General features: G+C 39.9%; 1 protein-coding gene across 3 annotated transcripts in view; it reads left to right on the top strand.

The window, feature by feature from the left end:
• The first annotated feature begins 291 nt into the window (after positions 1–291).
• The window catches only part of LOC307026579 (enhancer of polycomb homolog 1-like), a 33,747-nt gene continuing 22,125 nt past the window's right edge, over positions 292–11,913 (top strand). The window contains exons 1-2 of one of the 3 annotated variants that reach the window (XM_079662095.1): positions 292–567; positions 1,249–1,369. Coding sequence is in view for 2 of the 3 variants with exons in the window: in XM_079662094.1 (XP_079518220.1) it covers positions 5,039–5,191 (153 nt within the window). In the remaining variant the exon portion in view is untranslated. Of the gene's footprint in view, positions 568–1,248; positions 1,370–4,623; positions 5,192–11,913 lie in introns of those variants that run through there. The other 2 variants (XM_079662094.1, XM_079662093.1) reach the window with 2 other exon arrangements.

Genomic DNA, 11,913 nt, shown 5'->3' with positions numbered 1-11,913 from the left:
TACATAACAAATACTGCAACCATGCTGAAAAATCACTGTAGCATCATCTGTTAATGGCCTAAATAAAGGAGTGATACTCAGTCAGAGGATGAATTTTTTTTTTTATTATTTAAGGCTATGTTGTTATTTCTTGCTTTTGTACTTACTACAATGCATTTCTTAAACCAAAACATTTAATGAAATACATTATTATTAGTGAGTGGGCGGGGGGAACAGTGAGCTCTCCACAGGTGATTGGTGGCGTGCACCCTCCAATCACACTCCGCCTGCAAAGTGGCTTGGTGGTCAGTTTGGATGTTTTTTCTTTTTTTTTTTGTTGTCGAAGTAACCTTAGGAAACTATCAAAGTTTACCGTCAGAGACAGGATAACACTTCCTCTGTTTTGGCTTCTTATTCCCAGCAACCTCTCACGGTGTGTTAGCGCGACTTTTTTAAAGGATTTATCCTTTTTTATTTCCTCTGAGGCGTCCTGAAGGGAGCTAACCAGCGTTAGCATTGGGCTAGCATGACAACTATAAGAAGAACTGCCATCATCATCATCCTCCCCTGTGGCGTTGCTAGCAGCAGGTAAGTTAAAACTCTGGCTCAAGGTAGTTTTATCCCTTTTTTCCCCGAGGAAAATGAAAGTGACGGATTTTAATCGCGGACAAGTAAGTTACGAGTTGAAATCAAACTGTTGGCAGCCTGTTAGCTGGCTGGTAAATGGCGCAGGGTCAGGGGAACTGGGCTAGGATATCGTTAGCATCTGCTAGGCTCGGTTGTGCAAACACAGCTGTGTCTGATCTTTGGGCTCGAAGCGATTACAAACCCGTTAAAAGCTGCCTTGTAATCGGCTTCGTATTCGTGCATGTTTTTCGTCTACATTTGTTAAGACTATTTCTCTTTTTCTGTCGTGTGCTGTTATATTTACCCCTTTACTCTTCCTTAAAAGGGTTGCACTAATGTTATGTGGCAATACTTGTTCAGCATTTATTAAAAAGCGAATGCATCCCAGAAAAAAATCATGCATTGAAAAAATTGCAAGTGTGAACTAGTGTTGGTGTGTATTGTAGATCAAATCTTGCTCCATATATTTTTTTTTCCAGTGATCCCACATATTTCAGTTTAATTATAATGCCCAACAGAGAAGAAAACAACATTGCTGAGGCACTGTGCCTAATAAATCATATTAACCATGCATTTTGATAGACACTGTTTATGATGTGTTCTATATTAATTCTGTCCTTCTTGCAAATGTCTGTTTCACAGGTCTCCATCATGGTCTGCAGCTGTGAGCCTATTGCTCCCAAATGGATGATGATTACCATGTCAGCCTCCCACATCGGTATCAGTCACTCACTCCCCCAGGCATTCTCGGCCATCCCTGCAGGTTATTTGCATTTTTATTATTTCTCTCTCTGTTGTGATATGACTATAACATGTAAAGGTCAGGTAGCTAAGATTAGGCCCCACGTTAAAAATGTCTGCAGAATCTTTTTTTATTTCTCAGTGTTGCATATGCAGATAATTTGTATTTTTGACTGTCCACCTGGTGTTAAACATGTGTTTTAGTGTCAGACTACTTTACCCACAGAGGTGTAGTAATGATGCATATGAGTTTATTTCCCTCTAGAGTGGTTGAGCTGTCTTGCATCATATGCAGCAAACATTCTATGTTTATAGATGAACACAGAATTCAGAGATTTTACTTTGAGACATCTTTATTGAGGCATATTCTTGAAGGGCAAGCAGGAAGTTGATTTAGTAACTTTAATATGTTTTAAGATTTCCCTATTGATTCTTGCACTATAAACAGGGGTGCCATAACTGGTACGCATGTGCGGCACAAATCTGAATTGCGTAACGTCACTTGTGTCGCTACGCGCCTTTGCGTACCTCAAAACATAAAAAACAATACACACATTTCGTCTACACGTGTTTCTTGTAAACCCTCAATGGAGTAAACTACTAGACATGTCAAAAAAAACAAAGACATTAGGCAGCTACGTTGCCGTTTCGCTCCCTGCAAAAGATCTTCGGAATTTCTATGACTGATTGAACTGGAGCTGGGCGAGCCGCGCAGGACATAACCGACGGACCTGTGAAGCTTTACAGGAGGCAGAGGCTTAGATCACTGGACGACAGAGTTGTTCACCGTGTGCACAGACAAGGTTAACGCCAGTATGAACAACAGAATTGTGCCAAAACTCTGCCAACTGGCTGCAGTGGGAGACTCCCCTGTGCACATTCTGTGCCCCACGCACACACTGGAGAACTGTGCAAAATCAGCTGATCACAACATTCACGCTCTGTGGTCGAGCTGCTGCAGTTTGATTTACAACAAAGTGGAGTAAAACACACACTTGCAAACTTACTCAGGGTGTTAATGGAAGAGTTTGAAATCAGACAGAGGTGGAGGAAGTACTCAGATCTTGCGTAGGAATACTCTGTTACAGTAAAAGTCCTGCATTCAAAATGTTACGTTAGTAAAATTGGAAAAGTATTATCAAAATATAGTTAAAGTAAAAGTAGATTGGTCCATTTCAGAATAATACATATATGTTTTATAATGATTGATCATTAAAGTGTTATTACAGCTGGTAGAGATGCAGCTAGTTGTAATGACTTTGTATACTGCAGGGTAGCTTGTGAATTTACTCCAGGTGGAACTAAAGTCTGATTTAAGACTTGATTATATTTCACATCATTCATCCACATCTGTAAAGTAACTAAAGGTATTTACCTCTGAACTGTAGTGGAGTGGAAGTACAAAGTAGCATCAAAGTAAAGTACAAATATCTCAAAATTGTACTTAAGTACTGTACTTGAATAAGTGTACTTAGTAACTTCCCACATCTGAAATCAGATATGACTTCAAGTCATGTGATAATTTTGGCCTCAGGAAATGCAAGGACTTCACAGTTTTGGCAACAAGTTTTGGAGAAAGCCAATCGGAGGCTTAAAAAGAGACAGGGAGGTGCATCTTCGTCATCTAGCATGCAAGAAGTGTAAATAGAGGACAGTGAAGGAGACACTGAGAAGGACCACGCTTTGTGTGGGGTGAGTACCAAACGCTGTCTCCTGGTACTCATCTGAGTAACTCACAAAAAAAGTGATGTGCACCCCTGACTATAAACTTTATAATTGTAATAACACTGAAAACACTGAAACATATAATGCAAATGTCTACCTGTTTCGCAAGTGTTGAGTATCATACAATGGGTAACCTTTCTTTTGTAAGTCACTCTTTTGGGCCACATTTAGATCAAACAAACACTACACTAGCAGTTTAACTTTACATAAAATTCAGGGCTAAGTGTGTACCTCGTTTTTTATGTTAAGGATTGGTATGTTTTTAGTTCAAAAGGGAAAACAGAAAGATGCTGAAAATAAAATAAATGTCATCCTTTACCAAAAAGTTCCTTCCAAAACATAACTGCCTTTGTGTTGAGCCTGTGCTTGGATGTTTCAAAGCCCTTGATTTGATAACAGTTGGATTATTTGTGCCGAACACATTCAGCATTACAGAAATGATTAGCCTTGAATGTTGTTGAGCCCTGTGATTGGTGAGGTATCAGAGACATTGATTTGCAGTTTTGATAGTTGCAATAACATTGTGAAAATGCCACTTTGTCAAAAGCAATTGGCAGATAAAGAAAAAGGCATGTCTTATCAGAAGGACCTGTTGAGATGCACAGATTCTCCATCCTGGAAGTGTTCGGGCTCCAGCAGCAGAATACCGTGCATGTTTCCACGCCTGACAGCTACGAACAAGAAGAGGAAGCAACACTTGTTGATTTTTGACAAATTAAACAATGTTGCCTGTGTTTCGATTTATATAGCTTGATAAGGCTTACAGCTATCATGCTCTTGTTTTTTTGGGAAACATTACAACAATGTGTGCATTGTCAAAAAGTCATGAATAACAGGTTAGCTGTTCTTGTTCTGTTAAAAGAACAAGTACATTTCCATATTGCTATATTATAGCAGCATGGAAAACACTCTAGCTTTTGCCATCTTAACTTTAACAATTTATTGCCATATATGCCATATTTCAGTTTGCAACAAGCACTGCTCTCCAATACTACAAAAAAGAATTAAAATAATAGCCAAAATAAATCATTTATCCTCCTCAACTAAAATTACATAAACTAAATTGGTATAAACCGCCCTTTCTGCATAGTATGTGATTAAACACAATCCTTAATGAGTGAAAAATATTAAAAACAACAATGACTGCAAAGTTGTGAGGAAGGCAATAATTCCCCACTTCTAGGCACTGTTTTTATGTCCTGTGCATTTCCAAAAAAAATCAATCAGATGCTGTTCACATGAGTGCAGGATAGTAGTATGGTTTGTTTGTACCACAGGGTGGCACTGTTTGCAAAACAGTTGTATCGGACATGCGGAACGTGTCCTATTTGTGTTTGAACATTAATGTTAACACACGACATACATTATATGATATGTCTTTGCAAGGTTTAAAAACACTCATAACCTGTGATGGTTGACCCATAAATATATTTATTTTATTGCCATGGCGCTACACACTGCTGTGTTTTTTTATTAATTTTATTATTGCCACGTTTTTTCATCAGAGAATAAATATGATCTGGTACGTCAGCACAGAATAAACCTGGGAAGTTCACATCCTTCATCAGCATCCATCCAGCCCCCACCCTCACTACACCCCCCTCCTCCACCGTACCCCAAGGGTCTCACGAACGCGCACGCGTGTAAAACTGCGTGGGAATGGCTGTTTGCGTGATCGAGGGGGTTGGGCCGCTTGCAGCGAGCGGAGAGCTGCATGAGTTTGTAATGTCCGCCATGTTGGCCATGGCGTATTGAACCGGGGAGGATCAGCGGAGCCTGCGAGAAAAGAGACCGACAGAGAGCGACCGAGACCCGGGCCTTCCCGGCTCTGTTCGCGCAGCTACGGACCCTAACCACGCTCAATTGACTGGCTGACTCCCACAGATTCATCCATGAGAACTCGAGGCATACCTGCTGTTATTCCGAGCAGATCCAATAGATTTATGCTGCATCTTTTAATATAAAAATGAGTAAATTGTCGTTTCGGGCTCGGGCGCTGGATGCTAGTAAGCCTCTGCCCGTTTTCCGCTGCGAGGATTTGCCGGACCTGCATGAATATGCCTCCATCAACCGGGCAGTGCCGCAGATGCCGACAGGGATGGAGAAAGAGGAGGAATCGGTATGTTTTTCTATTACTGCCCGACTGGCGGTGGATCGGTTTGGCGGTATTTTCACATCGAGAGGCGCCACTATGCTGCCTGCGCAAGGCTGTGCAAAATGGCCGCCATGTCTGCTCTTTCGTGCACACGACGGATCTCGATGAATCTTCATTATTATCCGCCCGTTCCACCACATGTGTTATTATAATGCTGCACAGATTTGGTTTTGTATTCGTGAGTCGTGTTGTGTGCGGTTGTTTCACTTGAAATTGCACCCGAAAGCACAAAGAAGTCACGTGATGTGTCTCTGCTCCACCATTTTGTTGACTTTCTCCTCAGTAAAGGCAGGCGGGGATAGGCCTTGGTTATGGTGTGATTTCCGTGCACCAATGCCAGGGGGAGACACTGAGCCCCGGCCCGGTTTGACAGCTAAGTGTTGCGTGTTGACAGCTCCTGCTCCGCCATGTGTGCTGCACACTGCCCGCGCATGCAGTCGCCAGTTTGGCGGAGACATTTTGCAGATCCTGCCTTCTATTTAATCATAATACACACCTGCAGGATTGCACAGTGTTGTGGGAGCATAATGTGTTAAGACATGCATGGTATGGCTATGATAGTGTTAGACTACAGGCGGATTCATGTTCTTGTTGCACACAATGACAGCAGTCTGAGTGCTTCAGCTATATTTCAAGTCTTATGATGCAGTGTAGGAATGAGAGAAGAGAAACTAACAAAGTGTCTCTTACATTAGCGTGTTGTTTCAGTAATAGTTGCTGATTTTGACATTTAGAAAAGCATGCCTTTTTTTAAACTCAGATGTAAAAGAAATCATTTTGCAATCAGTGTACAAATATTTGTGGCTTAAATTATAAAAATTGCTCATGTAGTTAAAATATAAACTTGATAAGGGCTTTTTATTAAGGAAGAAACCCTCATTGCAGTTGCTTAGCTCCTGTGCACCAAGAACATTGTGTTGCATGTTTTTCTACTTGGATAATGTTTTTTTTTTTATTAATGAGAAGTGAGAATGGCCACCAAATTGGCCAAAACCAGGCTGGTTTCCTTCAGTTTTGTTCGAAGACTATTTTGAGTATAGGGGATTAATTTGTGACATAATTCTGTAAAACGTTTAAGAGTTTCATGCAGAATATTCTATATAACTCTGACTTTAAGTAACAACTCTGGAAGCCTTGATAAGGCCTGTAGTTGTATAGTATTTCTTTTTTGTAGGTTATGTTTGTTTTTAGCTTGTGTACTATAGCATCCTAGATAGTTCAGGTAATTCTCAGGCTGTATGTAACGTTCTGGATCCTTTACTTAAACTCAGGTCTTTTTATGATCATATATAGCGCTTGTCTTAAATATTTTTCTTAGTTTGTGGAGTCTGGTGTGTACTACCTAACCCTACTTTAGTTCCCTCTGTTGTGTAATAGGTTGGTAGTACACATTATTCACATTCAACTCGCGTTTAAATATAGAAATTATTTACATTGTGGCTATAGACAGATTATGCAAAGCCATAAAGATATGACCCATTGAAGCACAGCTTGTCAGATTGGAGTATAGCCCAGATTTAGCCATTCAAAATGCATTGAAAGTCAAATGGGGTCACTCCATTCAATTCACCTACTGCAGAAATGCTAGCCCTCCACGTCTAAATTTTTCACTTTAACTGCTTACATTTGTTAAATTATTGACAAGTGTATGTTGTTGTCAGTTAATAGGTAGTTAATATTGCTGGTGCTGGAGAAAGTATAAATTGGCGGTGTAATAGCAGGTGTTTGTTACTACTCATGGTGCCGATATGCCAGATTTTTCTGTCACCTTATAATCAGGAGAGCCGCTGAGACAAACACTAGGAAAGCACATACAGGGGCTTGCAAAGTCAGCAGAAATCCTCCTCCCCCCCACTACTGTACACATACACACAGTGGCATTACATAACAGTGTGACGGCAGAGATAAAGAGGACAGTTTTACTACAAGGCTCCGCATGGCTCAGCTCCCTGACCCACATCCTGTCCAGCAACAATGTCTCGCTCTGCTGAGTGACCACACGCTAACCTCAGCTTTATGTCTATTTAAGAAGCATGCAGAGGGAATTTTCAAGTACATGCATTGACAAGTACATGCATTGACAAGTACATGGAAGAAATATATTTTTGGAATCTACTAGTTCTATTTGGGGAATATACAGTTTGTTCATGGACATTAGAGCTGCAAAAAAATCACATTGTGATCATTTTGACTGAATTACAATTATAACCTGATTCACGATATTGGGGGAAATTGATTGTTTTTGCATCATTATTCCCGTTATTAAAAATGCATATGATGTGACTTTTTAAGAGAATTTGTACCAAATAAGTTTTTTTTTTTAAAAGCCAATAGTGAACGTAGGCTTGATTTATCTCTGCATCTTTACAATACTAAATCCCAAATTATATTTGAACACATATTTTGACATGAACAAATATTGTGCTTCCTTTCATTTGAATATTGCACAAGTCCATATTTCTTTTTTTGATTACATTAGGAATCATTGTGCAGCCTCAATATAAATAATAGATCGGAAGCCAGTGTATCTTTTCTTTTCTGATTGAGTTATCTTTTGTAGGCCTGCCTCATCAGCATTCATGATGGCAAACCTGACAGAAATAATTAACCTCTAAAGGACATTTTGTGTGCCATCAGTGGTTGCAAATGAATTAGAAATATGGCACTTCATTCACTGTTAATCTGCATGCACAATGTCCTGCACAGCATACAATAATTCACCTGCTGTGCTCCACTGTGGCTTTCAACATGCATAAGAGTATATGTAACGCTTTGTATTTCAGTGCTAGTTTGCTGTTTGTAGAAACACAGCTAGTACATTTATTCACACAGACTGTGGCAAACAGGAACGTTTTGTGCCAATGCCTAATCAGGGAGTCTGTGATTGTTACATTTGCACTGATGGTTGGATAATATGTAGTGTTCGTTGAGTGCTGATCAGAGGAGCAGATGTATCTCGTTAGGTATCACAAGGGTCAGTAGAACAATGGCTGTCGCAGTAAAGTCTGATGTTGAAGAAGCAAGCAGAACAAGATGAACTCTACTTCAGATATGCACAGGCCATCTTTTGCGATGAGGTATACGTTTCATTATATGCGTGGCTTAATCTATACATTCATTCTATAGTACTTAAATTAAGAAGTTGCGATGACAACATGAGTTGAATTGAAACGTTTGAATTGTAGTTTATTAAGTGAAACGCTGATTCCACTTTGAGCTTCAGAAGTCAATAATATCCTTTAATTTGTCTCAAGGTTTAGGATTGTTGGTGTTCTCGCTCCCCGCTTGTCTCATTGCATCTGCTCGGTGGATTTTAGATATGCCTTGACTGACTGAGCAAATTGCCTTCCTCAAGACTTCCTCTGGTCGGCGTGAGCTGAAAACACCTGCTGGAGGCCACACTTTTGTTTCCATGGCAACTTTTGTTGGAGTCATCTTTTTTTCTCGAAAACATTTAATGGAAGTAGCGTGTGGTATTTTGAAAAATAGATTTTCATTTGTGTTTCTCTGCTATCTGCATCTGTGGCCCTGACAGAAAGCAGCAGCAGCAGCACCGCCGCTGTGAAGGCTCCACAGTGAGAGCTCATTTTGTGAGGAAAGAACAAGACAATCAGAGGTTCGATATTAGGTTATTTTCTGGAGTAAAAGGCAGAGCGGTTTGCGATTTTTCTATATTTGGTTTTAGCATTTGTGCACAATGCGTCCGTTGGCAGCCAGCATTATCATTCGGTTGTGTTTTTTTTCTGTAGGTGTTCTTGTACTCTTGCAGGGTTCCAGTGGCTCTTTGAAAAAGTCCCAAAACGCATTGAATTAATTCAAAATATAGCCTCAATTTGCAATAAAATGTCTCTCAAAAGTCTTTAAAATGTTAATTAGGATTCTGACTGGTTGTTTTCCCCAGAGATATCATCTTTTAAAATAATTATCCAAATTACCCTCGTTAATGTCACTCAGTAAAGGATAGGAAACCCATCAACTGTCTGCTCGCTAACAACGTTATGGCCAAAAGACTGATCATCAAACAATTTAATGAAATGGTTCTAAACTCTAGGTAACTGGGGTCGTTTCTCTTTTTTATATTCATTAAGTGGCATTAATTCTTTAAAAAGTCTTAAATAGTATCTTGCCTTAAACTGTAGGAACCCTTTCTTACCTATTTTTTATTTGTGTGAATAATGAACATAATTGTTTCAGTGTGAACACACTTCTAGAAATTGGTTCAGAAACATTATTCAGGAGTGACATGTTTCAAATGGATTGAAACAGGCAGTTGCACAAGGTCTTAGGATATCGTAGTATACTCGTCCCCATGTGCCATTCTCCAAAGCCCTCTATCCTTTCTCACACAATTCCTCAACAGAGGAAATCCCAGGCTGTGAACCGCGGTCGCGAGGATCACAGCTGCCAAAGATCAGAATATCTTTTATATCTGAGGCAGCTCAGTGTAGCTTGCTGAAATGTGCCGAGCATATATCCTCTGCAGACGCTTGCAAAGGCCAGTCTGGGCCAGGCTCAGGTTTAATTGGTTCCTTGCGCTCACTCTTGTATGCATGTTCCTTAACCTTGCCATGCTCAGAGTTCATCGTCGTGTCAGACGGTGGGATGCACAGAGGGCGACTTTTAGAGGATGTCTTTGACAAGCAACAAGAGAGCAAACCCTGCGCCGTGTTGGTTAAGCATCAGTTCAAAAAGGTTTACATAAGGTCGTGTCATATCTGCCGACAACTCTTTGATTCCTCTGTAGTCTGTCCTTGTGTGTGCCAGATGGTGCATACAATATTTAGGGGTGATTTTGGAAGCAACATATTTCACATTTAGACGTTAAAAATATGGTGAGTTCCCGCTGGATATTCTGGTTTCCTCTGTAGTCTTGAGGAAGTGGGAATCGAAGTGTGAATGGTTCTATCTCATGTATTCCACCCTTACCCTATTACACAATGTGATTAAGCTTAACCAGAGTTAATATTATGCTTTCCATCTTTTCTTAAATAATCGGTGTTTCAATTTCAACACACACATGTCATTAAAAACTGTAATTTAAGTGTGTGTCCAATTCAAAACACTTTGGCCGTATATTTACTATGGCTTTAGCTTTGTAATATTAGGTTAGGGCTTGCAGTATTCTCCAAATGAAATTGATTTTCACAGCTCACAGCTCAGAGTTCACAGCTTTCAAACTGATATTGAAGAAAGAGCTGAGGGAATTGTGTGAATGCTGTAACATTCCAACCTTTTGTTAAGAGATTTTTCCAATTGAAATGTGTTTATTTTATTGTTAAACCTTGCCGAGATCTGAAGATGAAGAAGCCCAGCATCTGTAGGCTAAGGGTTTTTAAATGTAGGATCACATAGAACTGTTGACTACTTGCATGTGGTTGTGTTTTTGTGTGCAGTGAACAAGAATGTGCAAAAGTTCCAACAAGCTTGGCTGGACTCTCTGCGCACACTGCAACAAAGCCAAACACAGCGTTTCTTTTTATGTGAAACCTGTGATTTGGGTGTGTAAACATGCCAAATTCAGTCGTAGCATGCCAGCTAACCATCGTGACAGAAATACCCAATGATCTGTGAATAGATTGTAATTTGTGGGTTGTATCCTAAACTCATTTAGACCCACTTACAAGAAGACAGTGGGTGATGGTTTACTTGGTGCCATACCCTTTAGTCCCGAGGTTACGCTAACAATAGTGTGGCTAACGCAATAAGCTGTTTTCTTTGTGTATTGGTTGTAGAGAAAGTGTTGTTAATCTTACCAGGGGCAGATGGTTGAGTTTGGACGCATGCTGTGTCCTTTCATGGCAGCTCTCGGCTCTGATATGGTTCTCCTGTTACTCCATGCAGAGCTCCTCACGGCTTCGGATTACACTTAAGGTCTCCAACACTCAAAACTCCCACGCAAGTGTCTAAAATTCAATGGTTAATGGAAATTAGCCATGCACAGACGTGCCTTCGTTGATGGTAGTATTTGCCAGCCGTACTTGGTATGTCATTGACCCATATCTCCAAATCCAACCAAGAAACTCTGGCTGTGAAAGTAAATTGGTAATGTGTAAAATGAGTAGGAGCCCTGTTAAAATACTTGTTAGAGCAAGAGAGATATTGGTTTGTTTGACTGGATCTGCCATCTGTTGCATTAGGCCTGTAAAGACAGGAAGAATAAAAAGCTGAAATGTATTAGACGCAGATGTTATAAATAAAGTAGTTCTCCACTTATATTCTAGTCATTCAATATTATAAAGAATGCCTTGATTTCTCCAAAAACAAAAAATATGATGTGTTTAAACTACACGGTAAAAACAAGAATTAGATAAGTTCAATAAAGTAGTCTCGTGAAATGTTGTATTTGGCAATCATTTTAAATACTAATTGATGTTTCGACAGCAATATTAAATGGATATAAGAGAGGAAACTACGACTTGTTTAACTTCCCAGCTCTAGCTCTAAACACCCTTTGTAATGCATTATATTATCTACTAATATAAATATTTATTTAATCAGGGCCCGTATTAAAATCATATTAAAAGGTATGAAGCTGGAGACTTGTAATATATGGCTCATGCTAGGGATGCTCCGATCGCCTATTTTGGGGCCGATTGAGTGGGCGGGGCCTATGGGGATCTTCCATTTAAAGTGATGTTTAAAACTCAGTTAATGGGGCTCATTCAGTGGCGCTTCCACAAACAACA

The sequence above is a fragment of the Notothenia rossii genome (assembly GCF_949606895.1).
Source record: "Notothenia rossii genome assembly, chromosome: 12".
NCBI lineage: Eukaryota > Metazoa > Chordata > Actinopteri > Perciformes > Nototheniidae > Notothenia > Notothenia rossii.
The sequence above is the reverse complement of the archived record's forward strand: the minus strand, read 5'-3'. Positions and strand labels throughout refer to the sequence as shown.